Source organism: Mustela lutreola, chromosome 5 (assembly GCF_030435805.1).
Source record: "Mustela lutreola isolate mMusLut2 chromosome 5, mMusLut2.pri, whole genome shotgun sequence".
In the NCBI taxonomy this organism is placed as follows: domain Eukaryota; kingdom Metazoa; phylum Chordata; class Mammalia; order Carnivora; family Mustelidae; genus Mustela; species Mustela lutreola.
In genome coordinates this window covers 109,528,006-109,554,865 of record NC_081294.1, presented here as the reverse complement: position 1 = coordinate 109,554,865, position 26,860 = coordinate 109,528,006, and the positions used below count along the sequence as shown (strand labels likewise).

General features: G+C 41.3%; 1 protein-coding gene across 5 annotated transcripts in view; it reads right to left on the bottom strand.

Moving 5' to 3' along the window:
- VCAN (versican) overlaps nucleotides 1-15,764 on the bottom strand; it is a 109,654-nt gene extending 93,890 nt beyond the window's left edge. The window contains exons 1-2 of one of the 5 annotated variants that reach the window (XM_059175410.1): nucleotides 15,197-15,764; nucleotides 3,226-3,301 (exon numbers count right to left, since the gene is read on the bottom strand). In XM_059175410.1, the coding sequence (XP_059031393.1) occupies nucleotides 3,226-3,295 (70 nt within the window). In that variant the 5' untranslated portion in view covers nucleotides 3,296-3,301; nucleotides 15,197-15,764. Of the gene's footprint in view, nucleotides 1-3,225; nucleotides 3,302-14,584; nucleotides 15,143-15,196 lie in introns of those variants that run through there. The other 4 variants (XM_059175413.1, XM_059175412.1, XM_059175415.1 and 1 more) reach the window with 4 other exon arrangements.
- Between the last annotated feature and the right edge of the window lie 11,096 nt (nucleotides 15,765-26,860).

Below are 26,860 nucleotides of genomic sequence, written 5' to 3'. Positions count from 1 at the left end.
TATTCTGCACAATGTCTTTCCGTTTAAACCCTTAAACTTTTAATAGGAAAGAATACCTTGACTGCAATTTAATACTATCACATGCAAAAAAAAAAAGAAAGAAAGAACAATTTTTTTTTTTTGCATGTGATAGTATTAAATTGCAGTCAAGGTATTCTTTCTTTTCTTTTATTCTTACAGGAATCCATACCTCTTTCTTTCCTCTTCCCCTTCATCTTCCAGTTCGTACTAATTGGCTAGACAATGTGTTGGCAATAACAATAGAAATTATGTCAATACACAAGCAATCCTACTTCATGAAAATATGATGAACAAGTTAATAGTAGCCTCCAGATGGAGTGAAATAATATTTCTTAATTAACAAAATGACATGTGTCTAACACCTAGTGTGTTAGTAAATGTATTGACAACACACATCTCAATAGAGACATGCATCAGAAATGATATAGTTGTCAACACAGCACTGAGGATTCAGGTGGGGATATGTCATTTTGAAAATTGCAGGACAATATGGAGATACTATGGACTTTAAGAAAAAAATAATCTCTACTATTAAAGATTGAAATTTAACTTCAAGATGACTGGCCTATAAAACCTTTCATAGGATACAAATAAATCTAAAGTAATCAATACAGTATTTTATTTATTGAATTTGATAGAAATCACTCACATATTTCTAATTTATAATAGTCATTGCTGTCATGCATTTCTTTGTCATCTTACTAATCTATATATAACTTGTCCCCAAACAGTTTTTTTTTAAGATTTTATTTATTTATTTGACAGAGAGATCACAAGTAGGCAGAGAGGCAGGCAGAGACAGAGGGGAAAGCAGGCTCCCTGCTGAATAGAGAGCCCTGATGCAGGGCTTGATCCCAGGACCCTGAGATCATAACCTGAGCGGAAGGCAAAGGCTTTAACCCACTGAGACACCCAGGTTCCCTCCAAAACAGTTTTTAAGGCACTTAACAAAATTAAATAAAAATAAAATATACTATTAACTGCACTAAGTTCTTCTTTAAGATGTTACTAAGATCATTATCATCCTGGAATATAGTATCAAGGGAACAATTCCATTCTATTAGATGTGCAAAGAACTTGAATCTTGGCATAAAGTATAATACAGTGGTTAAGAGCATGGACTATGGAGCCTGCCCAGGTTCAACTCCAGGCTTCATAACTAAACTGCTGTGTGAACTTCTATATTAGCTATGCCTCTAAACCTTTTGATAGTACAGTTTCCTCATCTGCCAAATGGGGAGAAGAGAAGCGTCTGTCTTATTGGAAAGTTAAGATTCAATAAATTAACTATGTAAAAAACTCAGAAGAAGGCCTGACATGTAGAAATTATTCAATACTGCTAGTTATTATTATTATTATTATTATTTTAAAATACTATCAAGGAGCTATATCACACGTGTTTTGGGATTTTCCCCATTGTTTGTGTGAGTTCTTGCTTTGTTTTAAGCAGAAGATCTAAACTATTTTAAGTGTCCCTCAAAGTTCTCCCACTCTTTTCTCTGTTATTCCTATTCTGTTATTACCCAACTAAACCAACTCCATTTTCCATATTTCCTTTCTGTGTTCTCCCTTGTCACTGGATGCTATTATTCTTCCCTGCCTGTGACCTTCACCTTTACTTCCCGAAAACACTGAAGAAGACAGTGTCTGGCTGTTCATAGGTTGGTGGAGCCCAAACTCTGACAGCCATCGTGGTCATTCATATCTCGGTTTAAATGTTACTTTCTCCAAAGAGGTCTTCTCACCTTCCCCCAACCCAGGCCATTCTTTTTTTTTTTTTAAGATTTTATTTATTTATTTGAGAGAGAGACAGTGAGAGAGAACATGAGTGAGGAGAAGGTCAGAGAGAGAAGCAGACTCCCCATGGAGCTGGGAACCCGATGCGGGACTCGATCACGGGACTCCGGGATCATGACCTGAGCCAAAGGCAGTCGTCCAACCAACTGAGCCACCCAGGCGTCCCCAGGCCATCCTTTATCATATCATTCAGCTTTATTTTCCTCAGTCTGAAAGTACCTGGATTATTAGTTTCCTTCTTTATTGCCTGCATCATATAACTAGGAGACTGAGTTTAATGAAATCCAGGACAAAAATGGCTTGTCCACTGGTATATCCCCAGATACCCATAATGTAAGCTGGCACATAGAAAGTAATCAAACAATATTGTTAGCAAGTAGACATAGGAATGGGTAGGAGAATGCATTGATGAATGAACAGATGGATAGATAGATAAAATGATACTTAAGTTTTGAGTCTTGAAGAATGAATTGAAGAGGAACTGTAGAGAACAAGAGAAGGAATTACATGTCAAAAACCAGGGAGTCTATGGTGAGTGCTGTTAAGTGTGTAAGCCTGATGATTCACAGACCTGTACCCCTGGGGCTAATAATACATTACATGTTAATTAAAGCAAACAAACAAATGGGGGGGGAGAAGCAACAACTACTGAGTATGAAAGTCTATGCATGGAATTGCAAATTAGTTCAGAGAGTCTGAAGCATAGAATAAGTGTGAGAAGGAACTGGAAGCTGTCTGGAGAGGAGCAAATCATTGAAACTCAGGGCAGTATCTTTTCTCATGGACTACAGTCCAGGAATTTGGAATTATAGAATCTTCATTAAGTAGATATATAATTTAAAGCTGAGAAAAACAGTGAATGTGCACTTACCCAGTTACTTCAAAAGGGAGAGAGAGAGAAAAGAAAAAAGAAGAGAAGAGAAGAGAAATACAGGTGTGGGTAAAAACTTGGTTGTCAGCCTGCTCTTTGTCTTTTTCTTTTCTTTTCTTTTCTTTTTTTTTTTTTTTTTTTTTGGTCTGTTTGACTTCTCAAACTGTGGCCTCCTAAGGATTTGATAGGCTTTCTTTTCTTTATAGGAAAGTCTTAGAGTATATTGAAGAAGACAGATTTTAAAAATATGTCCAACGCCACATATGAACTTTTTTGCAGCCTAAAAGTAATCTGGGAATTTTCTGAAAACCCATTTGCTTCTTTGGCATTCTATTCAGTATTTCATTTTGACTGATTTGTTTAAAACCATTTATTAAATAAAAAATAAATATTTCAGCTGAAAGTGTTCAGCGCTATAAATCCCTAAATAGATAAAAAATTAATTCTTTATACTAGTGGCCCCATATTGCCATTCAACGCCTTAGTATTTATATTTTTATTTCACTAAGCACCAAATAAATTGTTATCACACTCACCTTTATGTAGTGCATGGGTTGCTATTAAGGTAGAACATATCCATAAGATGCTTTTTATGTTTATCAACATCTTGTCCTAGGAACGAAGAAAAACACAAAGGAAACCATAAGCATTCAGGTTTGTGGTGGGCCATAAATCACGTGCTATTTGCGCAGTGTATGTAATAAGAGTACAAGAACCAGCTTCTCTTAGATTGTAAAAACAAGAGAGAACTTGTAATAGGAAAAGTCATCCAAACACTTTAATTATTAGTTTGACTCTCACCCAATGCAGTTGTTACCAAAATAACCCCAGAACCCACTTTGGGAACATATAACAATAGGCATGTGTGGGACAGCCACAACCGGGTAGGCTGTAGAAAGAACAATTGAGACCACAGCCCAAGTAACTTAGTGGCTAGAAACTGGCACAAAGTGGGAGGGGTGACCACAACGTCTATTTAGAAACAGGAAGCTGGTCACAGATGGAGCAGAAAAAGATGGGGAAGCAATAGGCAGAGATGCTGAAAGAAAGGAATTCGTATCAGATGTAAGATGGGAAGGACCATGGTGGTGTCTCCTGCACATGGTATCAAAACAGGGAATAAGGACTTCAGCAGGCTTTTTAAAGCACAGACTCAATTTAGTTTCTTGGAGGCTGAACAAACAAAACAAATGTATTATAAGGAGCTGTTAATTACAAAAAGACCAGTGCTTGCCATGAGTTTTAAAGCATTTCCAATTGTTCTAGGGGTGAAAAAAGAAAGAAAATACTGTTCTGAGAGTCAAGGAACTCTGCCCTGGCTTTGTCGTTAATTTATTGTGTGACTTAATGGGGGAGACATTTAATAGCCTGGGTCTCAGGATGGCCCCTTCCAGCTCGAATTTCTATGAAGCTTTAATTATGAGGTGGATAAGTACCAATGTTGGGGACCATCTGGAAAACAAAAAGCCAATCTCAGAAGAACTATAGATTATTTGATCCCCATGGTTTTCCCCTTCTCAGCTACATTTAGAACTCTTCTGTATAAGCATTGCTGGTTGGCTACCCCGTAGCCATTCTTCTTTCTCCTTGCTAACAAACTCCCGTTCCATTTTCCTGTATTTCACAGCCATACAACTTAGAGAAGCCTGAGTCAAACCCAGCCCAAGGGAATGATCTTGATTGTCCTAAGTCAGTCACACTGCTCCCATTCCTTTCTCCAGATTGGTTTTGGAATGAGTAGATGAAGCAGTCTTAACTAATGAGATGTGAGGAGATTTCAGGTGTGAGGGATGGAGGGGATGCTCCTGGGAAAGGTACATTCATCTTAAGAACAGAAAGAAAGGAAGAGATGGTTGCTTTGCTTCATTGAATACTGAAACAATAGGCTATTTTTTCTCCTACTATTGTAGCCATCTTGTATCCATGAGTGTGTAAGATAGCTTCTAGGGATGAAGCTGAGAAAGAATCAGGAGAGCTAGGGCTTAAGCCCTCACGCATTAGGCCTAGAGTAGACTGTACCTTTGGACTTTCTTTTTATATGAAATAATAAACTCCTTTATTATTTAAAGCCAATAAAACCAGGGATTTTTGTTACTTGTAGCTGAAAGCATTGCAACTGACAGATTTGAAATGGTGTCCTAAATAACTTCCTAATATTGTCCATAGAGAGTACATAAATTCTGTATGATTTAGGAAATCTATATTGAAAATAAGTAAATGCTATAAGAATCCAAGCCCAATTTGGATTCAAGTTCAATTTCATAATTATAACAGCTAGTCCTTTTTCCTTGATATTCTTCTTTATTTGATTGTCTTTATCTTGAAATAAGCATTAGAAACTCTCTACAGCAAAATCCTAAAGAGCATCTTTTAAACCTAATAAATTGTATATCTGTTTTCCATCTATAAGCCATTTGAAAACTCACAATGAAAAGCATACAGTTGATAATCCTTGATACAGATAATTAACCTTAATAATTAAGTTTATTATTCATCATATAATTACTGGGATATGTAGCAGACACTACTAAACGCTAACTGGAAAATCTGGTTTCTACATGTCTGTATTTCTTATAAGCTACTACAGCAAGTAGGAAGTATATACTACAGTATTTTAGGGGAAAAAAAAAGAAGACTTCAATTCAACATATTCTATAGTTTAAAGTTGCTGAAGTGAAATTTCAGGTTGTACCATAAAAAAATCTATTAAAGAAAATGCATTTCATGAATATTAAATGAATCTAAGAAGTCTTTTTATAAATATACTCACAAACAATAATTTCCTATTGTCATTAGAGAAAAAACTGTCCTCAATTTTTTTCTTTTTTTTTTTCCACGAAACTTTTATTTTATAAGCATATAAGTCTCCACCTGAATTCAAGTTCTGAATCCTTTACTTATACTCTGCAGTTTGGAGGTAAATTACTAACTCTCTCATTTTCAGTAGCTTTCAAATTGTGAAAAGTAGTACTTAACTGTTGGAGTCAATGTGAGGATAAAATAATGCATATGAAATATAGCTCAGGGATACACACTGTATTCAGTACTCAATATTTCTTACTAAAATTACTAATTCAGATTTTCTACAGATGTTCTCTTCCTGCTTTCATATCACTAGTAGCAAAAAGAAAAGTATTTGAAGTTGTTGGATTTAAAAATTATAACATGCGTTGCCACTATAAAAGCAGGGGATACGTTTATACTTACAATATATTGCCCTATAACTTACTGCTGTGTGCCTTGCTTGAAAACATGTTTTATCTTCTCTGTAGAACAGTAGGCATTGGAGAACAGAGCTAGTATCACATTCAATTTATTAATTCCTGTAATATTCCCATAATATTTCCACAGAGCCAGCTTCAGAGTAGACCCTTGAGGAAGGTTTAGAGACCAAATGCAGAACCATTGCCTCCACCTCCTCTTCCGAAACATGCTTTGAAGCAAAGTGCCAACAATCTCTTATGAATATGGGCAAGTAGGCTAACTGAATGTGAAATCCGTTTACACTAGTCCAGTTGACTATTCATCATGTCATGGTAATATCTGATGTTTGTCAATATTTGGACATCGGTGTTAGATCCCATAACAGAATCAGAGAAGGTGTGACCTTGACCCAGGAATGGATCTTCTGCAACCAGATTTCCTCTCCAAGGCCAGTACTCAAAGTCTAACTTTCTGTGTCAGGCTTCATCCTTATAAAAGCGTCTTTTTTTTTTAAGGAGAAAGGAAAATGATCTTTCATCTATATAACAAGTATACTCATCACTTGCCTTAAGATTGCCCCAAGACAAGGCTAGGGAAGGAAGCTGGTACGTTAAAAATACAAGGGAGAGATAAGTTATTTCTTAAATATACTTACATAAATATATTTTAATAAATATCCAACATCCAAAAATTGGAATTTTCACAGTAAGTCTTGGATCTCTTTTCGAAAAAACAGATTAAACAACTCTAGGTCCATATTCTTGCTGGCCAGTCATCAGCACTAGGCAAGGAACAAGCTCTCTCACCCTGGCTCTGTGCACTCAAGGTCATCATTGGCCCCACTCAGCTTCTCATCCATTTCTACTTCATGCCTGTTCCCTTCAGGCACCTGATTTAAAGAATGGTCATTTATCTCTTTCATAAACATGTCAGAGTGCTTTTACGCATCTTAATCGCCTTAGAACTACATTTCTGTGCCCTCTTCCTTGGAGTCTATGGGCATTCATCCCATTTCTCTAATTTTCTTAAGGCTGTGTCCATGTTCATGGTTGTTAAGGCACTCTTATTTACCTTTTGCACTTGATCTTACTAAATAAGAAACCTTCTAAAACCTCTTTCTTTTTTTTTCCAGCACCACTCTAACCCCCACTTCTATTCTTCCCTCTTCCATGTTGGTCTTGTAAGCATAATCTGCTAGTGATAACAAGTCTGTCTGCATGGACAGACCTAGGAGATATGAAAGCCAGTGCCTATATTTAGCATGCACTCTAGTGAAGTCAGTGAGAAGAGGAGAAAGTCATGGAATAATCAAGGCACAGCCGACTGAAGCTATTTAATTGCCTGGGAGACACAAGAGACAAGGTTAACAGGACTCCTAGACATGAGGAATATCTGCAAAATGGGTAAGGGTCATGCCAAGGATGGGCTGCCTTGCAGAAAGAGAGTCAAGGTTCTAGTAAACAGATATTTAATATTCTCTGAGCTAAGGATGACTTAAGGATACAAACATAGCAATTTTGTCTTCTAATCTTCAAATTAGTTATTCTAGACAACAGTTGTCTAGGACACCTCAATCACAAGGTGGATATAAGGTGCCTACCATATTGCTCCTGGGTGCAATGCAGAGAGAATATTGTGGTTTAAGCAGGAAATCCTATAAATTTACTTCACAAAAGTAATTGCACCATGTGAATTTATCACTAACCTGTGACTGGATTTCTGAAAACGGCATTCTCTACTCCCTTTGCTATGCTCTATTTTCATCATAGCACATATCATTTTATATATATATATATTTATACACACACACACACACACACAAATATTAGGAATTGCCTTTCTTTACCCACCATAATATAAGCTGTGAGAGAGCAGACTTTGGTGTTTTGTTCATTGCTCAGGACACTCAGTAAAATATGCTCATTTTTTTAGATAATAAGATGCATATTATAAACAGTTTGTAATGTATGTTATGTAAGATGAATGTTATAAACACTGTAACTTAGAAATATAGTTTTTCTGGGTTGTTTTTAACAGCTGTATAGTTTTCTATTAAATGAATGCAGCATCTTTCATTTCACCAGCTCCTATGATAAGCCTTTAAGCTGGTTTCACGTTTATGCTATTAGAAATCATCTCTGTCCATTTGTCTTGGGTGACACTTGTACCAATATCTCATATGACAATGTCTAGAAGAGAACTGCTGGGTCAAAGAGTATATGCATTTTTAAAATTTTCTAGTAGCTCTTACCAAATTATTTTATAAAGAAGATGACCCTGGGGCACCTGGGTGGCTCAGTGGGTTAAGCCTCTGCCTTCTTCTCGGGTCATGGTCTCAGGGTCCTGCGATCAAGCCCTGCATCGGGCTCTCTGCTCAGCTGGGAGCCTGCTTCTCCCACCTCTCTCTGCCTGCCTCTCTGTCTACTTGTGACCTCTCTTTCTGTCAAATAAATAAATAAAATCTTAAAAAAAAAAAGAAGAAGAAGAAGATGACCCTATTTTATTGCCACAGTAGTATGTAAGAGATCCACTTTCTCTACAGCCTGGCTGACACAACCTTCATCAAACTTATTTATCTTTAGTGCTGTGAATGAAAAAATAGTGCAGTATATCATTGTTTTTTAATTACTATTTTTTAAAATTACTATTTCTTTAATTATAAATGAGACTACGCAATTTCTCATATGATTAAAAATACATTTATTCTTCTGCCAACTGCCTGTATTTCTCATTTGATTTTTTTGGGGGGGGATGGTGGGTTGTGGTCCTTTACTTATCTGTAAAAGTTCTTGTTGTATCAAAAGAGTTATTAGCTCTTTGTCTCTCATATGTTGCAGATATTTTCCAAAGGTGTTGTTTTGTGTAAATAATTTAACTGTTACTTACTCATACTTATCAGTCTTCTAGGATGACTTCTGGATTTTACCTTTTTTTTTTTTTTTTTAAGATTTTCTCTATTTATTTGACAGACAGAGATCAGAAGTAGGCAGAGAGACAGGCAGAGAGGAGGCAGAGAGGAGGAAGCAGGCCCCCTGCTGAGCAGAGAGCCCGATGTGGGGCTCGATCCCAGGACCCTGAGATCATGACCTGAGCCGAAGGCAGAGGATCAACCCACTGAGCCACCCAGGCGCCCCTGGATTTTACCTTTTGCTTAGAAAAGGTTTCTCAACTTCTATTTTATTATTTTAAAAGCCCTGTCATTTCTTCTAGTTTTTTGTTTTTAAATTTTATTTCAGTTTTTAGAGAGAGAGAGAGAGAACATGTACAAGCTGGGGGGAAGTGGGGCAGAAGGAGAGGGAGAGAGAGAGAGAGAGACTCTCAAGCAGGCTCCACACCCAGGATGGAGCCCCACATGGAGCTGGATCTCATGACTCTCAGATCAGGACCTGAGTCAAAACCAAGAGTAGGAAGCTTAACCGACTGAGCCACCCAGGTGCCTCCTTCCAGTTATTTTTTTAATATCATTCTTTACATCTCATTTTTGGTCATCTTAACTTTTTATGAGGATAAGAAATGAAGTAGAGATTGACTATTACTCTGAGTCGACCAATCAGTTGTTCCCAAATCATTTGTTGAATAACCCTTCTTTTCCACTGTATTTCCATGCCTATTTTAGTATATTTCTGGACTCTATCTCCTGTTCAGTGAAACTAGAAAATTCTTAAAGCAAAATGCTCCTATCTAACTCACTTTATAGATTCATAGGAAAGATGTGATTTAGGTAAGTGTTTTTATTGAGATTATTGAATTAGATCAATATCAGTCCCAAGGATACAATATTAACACCACTTATTTGTAGTTTTCCATTTGCCAAAGCTTTCCCACAGATAGTCACACTTTTGATGTGTATAACTGTATATGCATTTAATAGATTCTGACATCAAGCTTTTGATTCCAAGTCTAGTGTGCCTTCCGCCACACCACAGGTAATAGCAACTCAGTAATTTAATAATAAAAAAATAATTTAATAATAAAAAATATTGTTACATTATATATGTGTTTATTATAAGCTATGTGATCTCATTTTTATAGACATAAACAACTCTCAGAATTCTTAAAAGAATGAGGTAGGAAATATGTAGATAAAGAAATGAGATAAATTTAAACAGATGTGCATTCACACACTTTTATATTTCATAGATCTATCAGGAGGAGTTGCAGGAAACATAATAGACAAACACATTCAACAAAGTTACTTTGCACTGACCACCCTGGTACATTCAATGATAAGAACATAGCAGAGTAAAAAAACAAACCAACCAAACAAAAATCCAAACACTGGAGAATACATATAAATAATATATAAACACATAAATATATATTTATGAATAGGGGGTATGGGGGAGTGGGTGTAATTTACTAAATCTAGGCTACCAGAGGAAATAGGCAAAAACTCACTAATTGAAGCAGAGCTTGACCAAGATGTTTATCTTTAGAGCCACCTGGGTGGCTGTTGGTTAAGTGTCTGCTTTTGGCTCAGGTCATGATCCCAGGGTTCTGGGATGGAGTCCCACATTCGGCTCCTTGCTTAGCAGGGAGTCTGCTTCTCCTTCTCCCTCAGTCTGCTACTCCCCCTGTGTGTGTGCGCTCTCTCTCTCTGACAAACAAACAAAAAGACATTTATCTCTACTTCCTCCTGTTATTTTTTATTCTTTTTAAAAGATTTTATGTTTTTATTTGAGAGAGAGAGAAAGAGCAGGGGAAGGGAGAGAAGCAGACGCCCCACTTAGTGGAGAGCCCCATGTTGGGCTTGATCCCAGGACCCTAAATCATGATGTGAGCCGAAGGCAGCCGGTTAACCAACTGCACCCGGGCGCCCATCTACTTCCTCTTGTTCTGATTGCCAATCAGAGGGAGTACCAGCGTTGTGTTTTCTGGTAAAGTACAGACCTATGCAACAATCAGCATGTTTTCTCAGACTGGAGCAACTCACCCTCAACAATCAGTGTTTCTAAGTCCTAACTAGTTTCCCTAAGTGGGTGGTGAATAATCGCCTACTGTCACTGAGTCGTCTCAAGAGAACCCATGTATCTTGAGAAGTTGGGTCAGTCCTACTACAGTAGGAAAGAAAAGCTTGGTTGTATGACTATTGGAAGACAGCTTTAGTGGATCTTTATGCTCTCAAAGGCTCTGATGCTCAATTAGTGAACATTCATCAACCACAAAGTACTTAACACATAATAATAAGGTGAGGAAAGAAAGAACAAAGACTATATTTTTAACATTAATCATATTCAGCCTTAAGTTAGCTTTTTAGGTCTTTTGCAAACAGAATTTACAAGCATGCCGACTCAGGTATCCTAGAATTTCAGAGACATTCTCCGGTTTGCAAGCACAGAGAAAAATTAGAGGAAACCTACACTTGTAAACATGTAACTAACTCTAAGGGGATTCTTTTCAAACTTCACTTTTTAAAGAAGAAACAATTTAGGAGTAATTTTTAATTTATCTACTAGGAAAATAAAATAAAAGTTTGAATTCTGACATAAATCCTTAGATGGTCTTATTCTTATCCCTCTTCCCACCACGAGATTAAGGACTGTGGACTTCCTGCTGGAGGGAGTAATTGCTCAATCACTTTGGAATCCACTGGAACTCTTTGCCGTATTAGTTTGGACAGACATATACAATTGTGAAATCTTCCTTTCCTTTACTGAGAGATTGCACTAGAAGTCAGTCCCTGAGTCCTTCTGCCTGATATGCTCTTATATCCAAGTTACATATTCTCAGGACTGGAAACAGATTTCATCTTAGAAATATAGTTCTTTCTTCCATTGATGCCTTACCATTTTTACATTAGACTCACAACATCCTATTTCAGGACTTCACATGAATATTTTCATGATATGTTTTGCATAGTGGACAAGCGGTACTTAAAATAATTAAGGTCCTAGCTTTTAGAAAGAGACAGAAAGAAAGGGAAAGCCTATCAGTTAGATAATCAGAATTTGAGATCTCAGAGATCCTTAAAACCCAGTTCTCTGAAGTAAAGCGAGGAAGCAGGAGGGTTTAAAATGCAGCTTTAAGTGACAGCGTCCAGACTGTGCAGCGATCCCCCAAGTCATTAGCTCCGTCACTTCATAAATGTGTACTGAGCTGCCACTGTGCGCCAGACCCGTGCTAAGGGTCCTAATGCACAGGGACCTGAGTTACACTCGCAGCCCCTTAATGTTGGTGCTCGTTGGAATTACATCAGCCCGGTCAAATGGCAATTGTTTGCCGTTCTAGACGCACTCTTTACGACAGTGTGGAGGTGACTACCCTATAATGGACTAAAAACAAACCTTAAACTTACTTGAACGTATTTGCAAAGTCAATGTATGAAACACAGAAAAAACACGTATCATTTTTCTGTCAAAAAAACTTTGCTTGAAGTCAATCTTTACTTCCTCCCTGATGCGGGGCAAAACTCCTCCTACCACTCCCAAGAAGCAAGAAAAAAAATTTTTTTTTTCTTTTCAAACTGCTAGAGTGTTTAGCACCTTTTGGACAGAAGTCCGGGAGGCTCCCGCAGCAGCCCTCAGCCTGAGCGCAGAGGGCGCGACCGCAGAGCTTCCGCCAGTGAGCCCCGCCCAGCCTTGCCCCGCCCCGCCCCCGCCCCCGCCGATAGCGCAAGGCCCCGCCCCCACTGGCCTCAGGGCGGGGACCCGAGGCGCCGCGCCAGTTTCTGACTGGGCGGACTGCCGGTTCGGCGGAGCGGTTGTCTCAGCGCCCAAGTCACACCCGTCTAGGGCCGGGAACTAAAGCCCCAGCCCACGTGGCGGCGGCTGGAGAACTCCGGCGCAGCGAGGAGCGCCCGGCGCGGTTCCCATCTCCGCGCCTGCGGAGCGAGCGGGGGTCGGCCCGAAGATCTAGCCGCTTTAAAGGGCTAGTTTCTCCCCTACCCCTCCATCCTACCACGCCGCTTTAGTCGCGTTTGTTGTCACTTATTAAAATATATCTTAAAGCAAGACTCGAAATTCAGCCTCAAACTTCAAAACGTACCCTGCCTGTCCTCTCCTGGCTGTCGGCGTCCATCAGCCCCATCTCCGCTCCTTCGTAACTCAGACTTCCTCCCCTATACCTTTCTTTACCCTTCCCTTCTCTTCTTTTTCCTCCCGGCGCACTCCTTCCCCTAAATTTCCATATTTGATGTGTGTCTTGAAATGGGTTAACTTTAAACTTTGGATTAGGGGCCTTTCTTTTGCCATATCCTGGGGCGGGCCCTAGTATCGGGCTCAAATGGTCAAGGGCCTTAGTAAAGTTTCCAAAAGTAAAGCATTCTGTATTATATTTCTTAAAGTGATGCCTAAGATAGAACATCAAGCCTTCCAAAACTTGGATCCGCCCCTGGCCATGTGCGTTCCTCCACCAAGCCCAGAGCTCTGCGCACATCCGCGAGGACTCGCGAGCAGGCGCTTCTGCACTTTGCAAAGACAAAGTCTCCTTTCAGGGTCCTCCAAATCCCTAGATTTACGCAGAGTCTGAAATAGAAAACTAACGACTAAAGGGTCTTCACCCTTGAATGTATAGCGGTAAGGTGGCTCTCTTCGTTTTTGGTGGGGGGTGGTGGGGCTCGGTTTTCTCCACCTGTGCTGCATTTTTCCATCAGGGGGCGCCCACAGCCGCCACAAAACACCCTATTCCTAGACATCTGGGTTCTGCAAGCCCTAAGCACGCCTACTGGGGGGCAGATCCGAGGGAGCTCACGGCCTCTCTCGCTCCTCCCTCCTAGCCTGCCTCGGCGGACCCGGGAGGCAGGGATTTCACACCAGCCATTCATTTGTCAGCCGTGGGGGAGGGGACGCAGGAGAGAGAGACACTGAGAAGAGGCTGGGAGAGGGGAAGGGAGGCACAGAAGATGGAGACAGAAAAGGGAGACACAAAGATGAGAAACGGGACACAGCGAGACTGTCTTTCAGTCTGTGGGTGTGCGCACGGTGGGACAGATCTCCAGGCGTTGCGTAGGTTTCTCCCCCCTCCCGCAGCATCTCCCGGGGACAAGCAGGACTTGCTGGGGGCGCAGCTGGATCGGAAAGCAAATAGTTTAAGCTGTGACACTGTATTTCTAACCCGCTCTGCGAAGCCTAACACACAGACCGCTCCACGCCCAGTGACACAGACAGCATGCCGGGACAACCCTGTGGCCCCCAAATCCGCATGCACTGGGGATGTCGCCCCGCGGCGCCCACACTTCTGTAGGGTGGTGGGACGCTCCAGCCTAGGGCGTCCCCCAGCGCTCCCGACACACGCTCTCCTTGGCTGGGGGACTAGCCAGTAAAGTTGCTCAACTACAGCGAAGAGCTGGGAGGGGGTGGGGAGATGGAAGGAAAAGAAGGGGTTGTAGTCGGGGCGAAAAAAGGCTGGTCCTAGAGGCCCCAGATTCGGGTCCCCGCGCCACCTTTGTCTGGAGAGCGCTCTGAGCGCTGGTTTGCTCGTTGAGACCAGAATGGAAGCCTCCACTTCGCTCTTCTGGGTGAGATAAAATTCTTGCACAACGCTGATGGTTCAAGGCAAGCTTTTCCCGCCCAGGCTCTTCCCAGACCGCCGCGGCAATCCAACAACCCCACCCCCATCCCCTGCTCCTTCCCGGCCGGCCCCTGTGCTCCGCGAGCAGGACAAAAGAACCCAGGGGCACCAGGGAGGGCCTTGACAGACCCCAAGTCTCCAAAGAGACGCAGCCGGGGGACCCCGCACATCCCCCGGCCGTACCTCTTTCCAGACTGCTTGCGGACAGAGAGGGTCACGTCCGCCCAGGTCCCGGGCTGCTGTGTCGCCGGATTGTCCTGTCAGGAGCTGCCCTGGAGCAGCATTCCAGCAACGCCGGGCACTGACCACACACCAGGGTCCCTGGAGCCAGGTGGCCCGCACCAAGGCGGCTTCGGAGACTTGCAAGTGGACAAGTCTCGGGAGTCCCCATTCAAACTTTTGCCTCGAGCAGGTTAACAAAAAAGCTCAAGGTGCCAGCGGCCCCTCCAGCTCTCCAGCACAAGACCCCAAGACTTTTCTAAGGTTTCTCTACAATTCTCTTCCCTCCCTTCCCCCAATTCCGTTAGTCCTTCTACCCCCACCCCATTCCGGGCTTCTTTTGTCTGGATCTTTTTCATCACCGCGGTCCCTCGGTATTCCTCTCCCCAAACGTCCTTCTGAAAGTTACCTGCATTTTTAAAGTGCATAGATTTTCTTAACTTTGCCTTACAGCTAGATCTCTTTGCCTTAATTAAAGCCTTCTACCAATTACAATGTACTTCGTTTTTCTAAGCTCGCTCGTTTTTGTTGTTGTTTTTTTTTTTTTAAAGGGGGGAACAAAAGAAACATGATTACCTTGAAAGGCGGCTTATTGCAGTTTGGGGGAAAAAATCACCGCAGCGCTGCGCGAATGGGCTCGGTGTTGCCGGGGCGGGTCACATAGGAAGCTCGGTGGCCTGGGGAAGGGTACGGAGGGTGCGGGACGGTGCTGAAGGATGCAGGAGGATGCGGGGCTGGCCGCAGATCCCGGTCCCACCGCCTGTCCACAGCACCTAGTGTTCGCGGCTGTTGCTCCCGCCCGCCTGGAGTTCTTCCCCAGAAAGGCTCGGGGCAGCTCGCCTGCAAGTTCAAATGCGGGTTGTGACACCCATCATCATTATATCACTGTACCGTCAGCACCGAGGAGGAGACTCAGCGAGGAGGAGGAGGAGGAAGAGGAGGAGGGTTCATTCACAGGCTCCTGAAGCGCTCGGCAGCTTCAGCCACTCCTAAAAGCCAAGGCTTGGATAGCAGGCAGAGGGGCGGAAAGGCAGCTCCCCGCGCCTGCGGTAGGGACCGCCTGCCTCCCTCCTCAGGCACTCCCACCTCTCGGCGTTTCTTCCTGACAAGAAGTACCAATCGGCTTGGGGACAGCAGCGCTCCCCATTCAGCGACTCACTAAGTAACATCGCGCTGAGCGCACGGAAACCACTGCCCTCCCACCCCTCCCCACCCCCACTTCCCCGCCCCCTGTGCTGCCAGTTCTGGGATTCGGGAAAGGAGCCCCCAGGCTCTTGTGGGGCAGGCCAACACTAGACGACTGAGCCCCCTCAGCTCTTGGGAGCGAATGAAACTCTGTAAAATCAGGAGAGAACTTGGTTACAGCTTGTTTATGCGGCCACAGAACCTGCCTGTCCCATCTGAGGGAAGTGTCAGGCTTGCGCCGCCTGCCAACCTGAAAGAGACACTGAGAAAAGGAGATCCTTCTAAGACCTTGAGAGAAAGTGTAAGAACGGCCTTACCCGGGAACTGCCCAAAGGGGAGCCCAACGTCATAGCGCAATTTGCAAAGACCCTGGTAATAAAGGCTTGAACAGGAAATTCCCCCAAGCAAATCCCCTGTTGGATTTAAACAGATTCTCTAACTCTGCCACAAACGTACAGAAGTCTAGATTTTGCTTTCTTCCTTCTTTCTTTCCCTCCGTTTTTTAAAGTGTCCCTTATGGTAGAATATTTAATAATTTTTCTGAGTAACAGAGACTCCCTGGATGTACCAATCCTCCCCTTTGTGGTCAGGAAATGGGACCACAGTCTTTCTTGAGTTTTTGTGATTTTTGTTTTCAGCCAGGCTGACCAACTATGTAAACAACATCAACACAAGGAAGAGTCCCCTGCATTGTGTTACAAAAGGTTTCCTAAAGGACCTTAGAGAGCAAAGGGTCAACCAGTTAACACAAAGGATTTCTGCCTCTTAGAAAAGAGGGACTTTGTATTTTCCTTTTCTTTGAAGTCAAGTATGAGTTTATACAATGGGAACAAAATAAGTCCAAGGTGCACCTCAGTTTCGACATGGGGGATGCTGGAGTGGATAGCAAATTTTTCTTTCTACACAAACATGGAAGTATCCTCACGGTTTTCCTCTCTGAAGTCTCTACTTAGAAAATTCTATCAAATACACAGTGATGATTAAAGAAAAAAGTCCAGTTCCACTCTGAATTTCTTTGAGCGAGTTGGCCTTAGATTCATACTTTAAAACTTGTAGCAGCTTAGACTTCTGTGCACGCACATTTATAATGTTTCTTTTCTAAGTTTCTTTCGCAAGTTGTATGCATTTTTCATGATGCTAGATTTTAAGTGGTAAACAGGTAGAAGTGTTGTTGGGAGAATTTCTGTCCTCAAAATGTGTGTTTTCCATTTCTTTTTACGCATTTATTTATCAGCTCACTACAGTGACTAAGATAACTATTAATTGCAGGATTTGGGGATCAATTTTTTTGTTAGTTTTACAATGATTTGTTTATTCTTACTATTGTTATTATACCACCATTCTTAATATTGAAGTTCTATTTCATTAAATATTTAGAATAACAGAGTCACAGAATAGAATAAGATTTCAACCTTTATTTTTAGCAGATGAGCAAACTAAAGCTCAGAAAGTGATTTTTCCTAAAGTCACACAATTAATAGCAAAGCTGTTACCAGAACACAACTCTTGACTCCAGGTCCAGTGGTCTTTCCAGCACTCCTCATAGTGACTTTATAATCAAGATCATGTCATTCAAAAAAGGAGAAAAATCCTTATTGAAATTTACACTCCAGACATTAGGATAGACCTTTCTCTGAAATACCTCAAAGTATGTATTACTGTTCTCATTCTTAAATTTGAGTAAACCTAGTTGAATTCCAAAGAGTTTAAATGTCTCTCCTGTGGCCACTTTCTAAGTGGTACATCTGCCAATCCGAAAAGCTAATTATCTTTCCATTACACAGCTCTCCCTTCATAATACAGTTAAGTAAAGCATTTCTGTAAAGGAGACCTAAGGCAGAAGAAAGCAACTAATAGCAGATTAATACCCATTTTTAAGGAAATGTTAATATTTAATAGTCCCTGTAGATAATGCCAACTTTACATGATGAAACATGATGAAAAATTAGGGTCAGAGACTACTTACATCCTGAGATAGTTTCTTTTATCTTGCCAAATGTGTTTCTCTGGACCTTTAATGTTTATAGTTCCTTATAATGTCCACGGACATGACAACTCTTGACAGAGCCGTTCTATAGGGCAAAGGCACTTTCTCAGGAAGAGTTCTCTTGTCAGAACATGGACAATTTTGAACAACTTTATACCGCATGCCTTTTCTTTGCTTTGGCTTATAACATTATTTAGAAAATTAAACACTTCTGCAGGTTGTCCAATAACTAAAATGAAATGACATTCCCAATATCAACTTGTGTTCTCTAAAGCAGATTTTCCTCTCTAGTTATCTATAATAGGAAATAAAAAGGAAAGAATAAAGGTACATTCAGAGCAGACTCTGCCTATGTATTATTTCTATCTAATTGTCCTTGAGGGCTTCTCCCTCTCTCTGTGTCTCCCTCTCTCTCTCTTTCTCCTACTCTCTCGCTCCCTCTCTCCCTGTCTCTTTATGAAGACAAAGTCAATGACAGAGCATTATTTCTTTTTTTTTTTAAAGATTTTTATTTATTTATTGAGAGAGAGGTAGTGAGAGAGAGCATGAGCGAGGAGAAATCAAAGGGAGAAGCAGACTCCCCATGGAGCTGGGAGCCCGATGTGGGACTCGATCCCAGGACTCCGGGATCATGACCTGAGCCGAAGGCAGTCGTCCAACCAACTAAACCACTCAGGCGTCCCCAGAGCATTATTTCTGATTCTCTCATGTTTGAAAAATTATCACAAGTTTTTGAATGGGAAAATATATTTTTGTATCTTCTATAACCAAAACAATTTTGCCTATTACACTCAAGTCTGAATCAAACAGTAATTAAAATCTCATTCTATGCGTCCCCCTTTATGTGAACTCCATCGTCCCAGGTATCAATAAAGCAAGATCTTCATTCCTAGTGCTGGTGTCTACAAGAAACCAGAAGCCAGAAGCTGTGTGCCTTGCTTCGTTGACTTGATCTTGTCTTCAAGAACTTGGCAGGAGTCAGGGGCAGTCAGCCAATGACTGGACAAGAAAGGTGTAGCTGGCAGGTGGGTGTCCAGGGAATTTCATTATCTTCATCTGAACCTCCTTCTGAGCTTTAGGATCACATTTCAAGTCTTCTCCTTTTTTAGTGATCAGGTGAAGTATTCTTAGACGTGGTATCATCTTTTGCTGTCCTAAGGTTCCAGTCCCACCCACATTCAGAAAACAGGTTCGCATTTCAAGTCCCTGATCTGACTGATCCTAGGCACAATGAAGCAAATATCCTCTGTGGATGGTGAAAAAAACATGTCATTAAAAAAATGTACCTTTAATTAATTCCACAGTGCCTAGAAAAAGGAAGCCAACTTCTAAAATTGCTTCATTGATTTTTTTTCTTCTTCTTCTTTTTTTTTTTTTCGTTTCTCTTCTTTTTCTTTTTTACATGTTAGGGAGAGATACTTTATCCAACACTTTAAACCCTCTTTGTTTTCTAGGAAATGCAGAAATAATATGCGGTCTTTGTTGCCTTCCTTAAAAAATAAAGGAAACTCTACAAAAGGCAAAGTGAGGGTGACAATCTCATTATTCTTTATCCTGGCGTATATAAATTACTCAGAGAAATTAAACACAGACAAATATCTTCAGAAAGCCACAAAAAAGTTGATTTTTCCAGAGTGAGACTTTGCTCCCCAACCCCCAAATCAGAATGTTACAGTAAAATGTTTCTTTCAATAAAAGTCTTTTTTTTTTCTTCTTTGCTGTAAATGTCCTGTTCATGGTTGGGCAGATTATTCCAGAACTTAACTGGAAGACCATCTACATCACGACGGAACTATGCAAGGGAAAGCCAAGTTCCAACATGGAGTGATGGGAAAGGCTGGGCTACCCAGAGGAGATGACTTCATCAGGGAGAAGAGAGGTTCTCTGAGTCGGTCCACACGGCAGCCAAATGGCTCAGCACATCTGCACCCGCCCCCGGGAAAGCTGTCTGGAGCAGAGTATCAAAAATGCCATCGTTTTTATAAAGAAAAAGTTCAAGCCATAAATGAAGCAGTTCAACTGAATTGAACCGAGACAGTGTCGACCTTACTCTCCTCCTCAGTCACTTTCTCAAACTGTTTTCTTCCCCTCCCACAGCCCGAGAAATATAGGTCACTTTTTACAAAGCATTTGTCTCACTGAACCAAGATGAACTGAAGGATTTGGTTTCTGAACACAAGGAAGTGGTAGAGATCTTACCATCTTTGCGGTAGGGCAGAGAAAAACGCAGAGGTTTTCTTAAGTGGCAAAACTTTTGCAGTTACTATTTCTTTTCAGCAAGTACCACCTTCCATGTATTTAATCAGAGTACAATGGGACCCAGAGACAAGAAATTTGATGAAAGCACTATGGATGGCACCCAAAACCACCCCAGCATCATTAATGTCTTGGGTGAGCAAAGGTGCGAAGCAAGACAGCAAACAAAGGAAGTTCTACATAGTGAGAACTTCAGTATAACTATCAGAACAAGACACAGAAGTAACAGGCAGGGATTCCATTTTAGTTTTTTCAGCAAAAAGAACTGCAGGACAAGTTGAACGCCAGGGACTTTAGGCTTTTGTCAAAAAATATCCCATTTTAACCCTGCAATTCAAAGGACATCAAATATTTGCAATAGCTCATCAAGAAAAAAGAAGAGAAGGATATCTATAAGACTCAGCAAATACTTATCACAAACAGACTGCCCTCAATTTCATTTCTATTCTCTTTGTTCAACCCCGCAAGCATTTACTGAGCACTGTTAATGTGTACTGTTTTAGACCTCAGGCATTCAAGCATTATTCAAAAGTTAAGAATTGCTCCTCAGCCTAAAGAAGTTTATAATCTCTATAGAAAAAATAACTTATTGGAGTGGCCAAGTTTATTATTTGACTATCATTATGTTGACTATCATTAGGTTATCATTATGACTAATGAATTTAAAGGGAAAAAAAGCATTTGTGTGTGTGTGTGTGTGTGTGTGTGTGTGTGTGTGTGTGTCCATTGGCTGATCTAACCAGCCATCTTTTAAGAACATGTCACTGATTACAAACAGATCAGGGGAGAATGACAGCTCAACAAATCTCCGTTACTGGAAAATCACTTGCATGCATAGTCTACTGACATTGAGTCCAGGCATTAATCTTGTTGTGCATGAAGAAATTGTGTTTCTAGTTTTTTCCACAATAAAAATAGTTCATTATATGTCATGAACTCAGGGTTCATTTTAAGTTTCTGAAGGTCTTCTGAAGTTGATAAATCAAACTGAAGTTGAAAGTGGAAGGAAACCATTAAATGTCATCCTAACAGAAAAGAAGGTCAGGGAAATTGATCACTCCAAGGACACTGGGGTCTCTGGCTGATGGACATGGGCATCAAAATGTAGGCATTAAAAAATGAGAGAAAAGAAGAGGCACTAAAAATTCTTCTTAGTCATCACAAAGCTGAAATAATTTGATTTTAAATATTGTATTGAATTCACAATCTCCCCTCAAAAATGCCGTTGACAATGTGTTATAGCCCTTCCCATCCCCATTTCTGCAACTCTCTTGGGAACTTTTGTTTCCTTCTCTTTGGTCATAGCTACCTGTGACTGCCTCCTCCCCCCATATCATTTCACGCAGTATCTCTCTCCAGCTTTATTGAGATATAAATCACATATAACATTATGTAAGTTGAAGGTGTACAATGTAATGACTTGATACATGTAAATATTGTGAAATCTTAAACCCAGTAAGGTTGGTTAACACATCTTTTATCTCTATAATTATCATTTTGTTGCTGTTGTTTCAGTGAGAACACTACAGCTCTATTCCCACAGTGACTTTCAAGTATACAATACAGTATTGTTAACTATAGTCACTGTGCTGTGCATTAGGTCTCCAGAACTTACTCATTTTATAATTAAAAGTTTGTAGTCTTTGGCCAACATCTCTCCTTTTCCCCTAGACCACCATTTTACTTTCAACATGATGAAAGCCTGGCCATATATGACAAACCCACAGCTAACATCACATTCCATGGTGAAAGGTAGAAAGCTTTTTCTCTAATATCAGGTGTCCACTCTTCCTACTCTTATTCAGTGTGGTACTGGATATCCTATCCAGAGCAATTAGTCAAGAAAAAGAAAGTAAAAGGCATCCAAATCAGAAAGGAAGAAGAAAAATTGTCCCTGTCTATGGATGACATGATCTTATATATAGAAAATCCTAAATATTTCACCAAGAAAATGTCAGACCTAATAAAGGAATACCATAAAGTTTCAGTAAAAATCAACATACAAAAATCAGTTGCATATATTTGTGTTATATAGTAACAACCATCTGAAAAGGAAATAAAACAATCCCATGTAACAGTAGCATCAAAAACAATAAAATACTTAGGTATAAATTTAACCAAGGAAGTTAAAGAACTATACGCTGAAAACTATAAGACACTGAGGAAAAAAAGTTGAAGATGACACAAATAAATGGGAAGATATCCCGGAAAAGTTAATATTTTGAAAATGTCCCTAATACCCAAAGCTATTTATAGATTCCATGTAATCCCTATCAAAATTCCAATGAAATTTGGATGAGAAATTTTCCAAAAAAAATTAAAAGGAGAAATAAAAAAGAATGCTATCTATCTTAGTTTGGGTTCCCACAGAGGCAAGCCGGAGACCAGGATTCAAATGCAAGCAATTCATTTAGGAAGCAAGACCAAGAAACATCTGTAGAGAAGAAGGCAGGAGACAAGGAAGGGAAGGAAGCTAGTGGAGGGTGCATTTCAAGCAGGCTGTCACTAAAGGTAACTGGAGCTCATTCCCACTGGGGGCTGCTGAGAAAGAGTAGAGAAGATGCACCACAGAGGTATCCCTTCTGGATTATTTACAGGTTGAGGGCTTTTCTAAGGGGTGTTAATCTTCTGCCCCTTGGGTATAGGTGCCTACAGACTGAGCTCTGGTGGCCAGAGAAGGCTTCCCAGGCTAAAAGATCCAGGGGTTGTGATGGGAAACTGGGCCAACCTGCAGGAAATGATAAGGTGAGGGGATGCCAGGTGGGATACCAATCACATATGCTATAATTCTCAAAACTCTAATCACCACTTGGCTGGCTAGAAAGGCAGGACTGGCAGCAACAGGTTTCCTGCTTTGGTTCAGGGCAAGATGAGGCTACAGGTTTTAAGGTATCAAGGAGGAGTGTGAATCTGGCCATGGCTCCTTCTGGGGAGGCCATGCTCCCCCCATGCCGGGATCATATCAAGGCTACTTGGTCACACAAGAGCTGCCTCATTAGCAGGATCCCTAGTCTAAATCTCAGTGCCTCTTCTTCCTCTGACAGATCTAGTTCATAAATTCACCTCACGTGGAGTTCCTCTAACTTTCCACATGTCATCACTGACAGAAGCTGTGCGAGAATAGGGCCTTTTTGTGTCCGGTTCACATTCTCACACAGTTCCTTAGCACAGTGCCTGGCCCATAGGAGGTGATCGATAGATATGTTAATAGATGTAGAATGAATATATTTGTTGATTATGTTTTATGTCCTAAAGACTATCATTAATGAATAGAAATGGAAACAGGAATAACTCATACTCTCTGTCTCAAGAAACAGCGAAAACTCAAATGCTTCTACAAAGGCCATGAGGACACCACTAAAGAATGAAGTAGGCAGGGAAGTAAATGAGAGAGAACAGTAAGAAGTTTGGAAGCAAGAGAGCCTAGTCATTCAGAACATGGGACAGTTGGTCCAGTGCTTCCTGTTCTTGAAACATTCAACAGGCCCTGCAAAATGGTCTGAGGACTGATTTTCATCGGAAGGATCCTAAGATTCCAACCATAAGTTTAAACAATCCAAGGGAAGGCTGGTGGGAATCTAGTGGAGGTAAGACTCATTTTATTCCCTTTGTCTATGCTGTCCTTTTCTTCTTTTGCTTACCCTACCCATACCCACAACAGTAAACACTCTTATGAATTCCCAAGAGGCCTGTATGCTATACAGAGGCTTAGGAAGGGGAGAAAGCAATGGCAGGGAGATTTCAAGGAAGAAAGGGGACCAATACACAAGGATTTCTGAAGAATCAAAGAAGGCTGAAACCAAAATGTAGCAGGCAGGGAAGATGCTGCCTCCCTACCTAGCTACCTCTCTTGGGAACACCTATCCTAACTATGTTCGACCAGTGCCCATGACTCCACTTGAGCTCCTGTTCTAGGGCCAAAAAGTCCCTTTTCCCCTTGTAGTTGAGGGATCCAAATACCCAGCAACCCAAGTGGTAATAATGCATCTTCCTAAGTGGGTCTGAACCAAGAACATGGTTAATCTGCACTCTTCAATGTACATTCTTGACTTTTTATCTTTGAGGTGATGTAGAGTGAGGATGAAAAGCACGATTTTACACTATTCATAAATAAAGACTGGCCCGTCAAGCTATAAACAAAATAGGAAAGAATACCTCCTGTGACAAAGACATGTGCATTTTGGAGGGGGAAGAAGTGGGGAAGCAGATATCAAGAGAGTGAGGAAGAAGATGGAATCTGGATTATAACTGGGAATGATTTCCTAAAATGACCCAGTGATGCCTAACAGTTATGGCAGGTCCCGAAGGGAAATGGAAGAAGCTGAGGGAAGGCAGTGTTAACCTGGGAACAGACGGATAGCTGATGCCTATGAAACAGTGGGAAGTGGGGGTAGTAAAAAGCAAAGGTGAATGAAAAATTCGGCTGCCTGAAAGCAAGCTATTTGGTAGCTTCCAGGTTAAAAAATGACCACTGAATATTATTGTTTTTCTTCCCAATCACTGTCTGAAGTGCTGTGTTAAATGTTCCCGTCCCATTAAGAGTAAGGTTCCATAACTCTCTGTACACTTTTCATTAACATATGCTTATTTTTACATAGTTGAAAATACGAATCTCATAGACTAATTAAGGTTCTCTTTCCACCAAAGCTTCTCTGCCTGTGGCTCAAGCGATATGAGTCAGGGAAGGAGGGTGTCTATGTTTTCACTCTTCCTACCGCTCCCTGATTCTGGCATGGGGCAGGGCCAGCCGGGCTACTCTGGGACCTCTGTATTTGCTCTCTTCTAGGCTTCAGCATTCCTGCTACAAAGAGGCAGAAGTGAGGGGGAAGGAAAGGGACAAGACCCTCTTCTTTATGGGATGCTGTTAGAATACTTTTTGGGATAATTAAACCTTCCTGGACAACGGCGACTGGCAGCTGATGCCCTCCATGGGTCAGGTGTCCCAATGCTGCCCACCTAGAAGTCAAGTGTGCGCTTTCCAGGAGTCTTTAGAGGACATCCTGCAGTGCAATCTCCTGCCCTAGGAGGTGCACTTGTGCTTCTCTCACCCTCAACTCAGTCTCAGTTGATAGGCCCCACACCCCCTACTGTTGTTCTCCAAGTCTGACAGCTGACCCTTGGGACACCAGCGAGGCAGCTCTAGTGCAGCTACTTCCTGCCTTTCACTTAGCTCATTAAGAAAAAGACCCAAATTCTGGTCTTCGCCAGACCAAATAGTGGGAGTGCAGGCTCCTCGTGCCCTCTCTCCTTCCAATCATTTCCCACCAAATATCTTCACTCCTGTATGGTAGGCACAAGGATGAACAACAAAGTCCCCTTCTGAGTACATACACTGAGCTCCACTTCTTAGAAACATCCTCAAGTTCTGTGACTTCTCTTGGAGTCTCCCCTTCACCTCTCCTTTGAGGAGAAGAGAGAAAATGGACAGTACTCACCACAAAAAAAACCTGGCATATAGTTTGGTGGATGGTAGCACAGGAGATATTGGTGAGGAGTAAAGCAGGTTGTCAGGTTGTCTATAAATGCAGCCAGATGTATCTTGCTGGTGAAAACAGATTTGTCCAGCAAGAAAGATATTACAAAAACCTTTCCTCTAGTCTCCTCTGTCATAGCCCCTTGACTTTCTATCTGTGCCTTTATGGAACTGTAGGTGTGCATGTAATTCATATTGTAGACCTTCATGTCTCATTTGAATGAAAAATCTCTAGGCATTCCAGTGATATGGCGATTCCATACCAAATTCCAGGATTTCCTCTGATTCATAGCATTTTGGTATTTCTATGCAGGGAGAAGAGATCTGGCTATGGTTCAGCAGTAAGGGCAGAGAAACACTGTCAAGTCTTGGAAAGTTCTAAATAGGAAGGTCAGGGGTTTGATATAGGGAAGCAACGGGAAGGAAGTAGTAATCTGAGCACAGACTCCAGCAAGGTAAACAGGTTCCCGACATGTCTGGCAGTTCTTGATCTGGTTTCAGATGGAGGAATTTAATAAGCTTTAAGGTCTTAAAACCTGAGTGACAAACAGAATACAAAACAGTGGCAGAGTTTAAAGTCTTGTAGAACTGAAGTCATAGGAGGGGGGGAACAAATCTCCGCTCGACTACTTACCAGTTTCATGAATTTGAGCAAGCCCACCAACCTGTTTCCTCACTGGCAAAATGATGGTAACAATACCTACACAATAGAGTTAGCAAGATTTGACCCACCTAACAAATTGGCCAGGGCCACTGTGCATTGCTGTTCAATCTTTGCACTATATAAGTGTCCAGCCAAGCAAATGAGCAGGGGCTAAAACAGCATCCAAGCTGTGCTAGTTACACCATTGACCCAGCAAAGGTCTATAATCGACAGGAGCAAGGGGCAGATTTTCTTCTACGTCTGACACAACCTGCCAAGACTTTTACCAAGGGACTCTATTTTCCCACAGCTGGCCCCTCTTTGTAATTTTCATAATGCCTGCAAACTTGGGGCTAGCCATTAGACGAACAAATAAATGGAAGGTGGTGTCTTGTTACTGGGGCATGGCTTCGGCTAATCTTCCTACAGAAGACTGCTCTCAGTCAATTCACAAGAGCCAGCTCCAAGTGAATGCACTGGTTCAAGTCAAGGACCATCTACAACTAGATCAGTATTTTTCAATATATATCTTGTGCCACTATAGAAAACAATCTGTATTTTACAGTTCTGACACCAATGTTCAAAGCAATAGAAGAAAAATTTTTAAAATGGGACTTCATCACAACTGAAAACTTGCACGGTGTCAAAGCATACCATCAAGAAAGTGAAAAGACAACGCACAAAATAGGACACAAT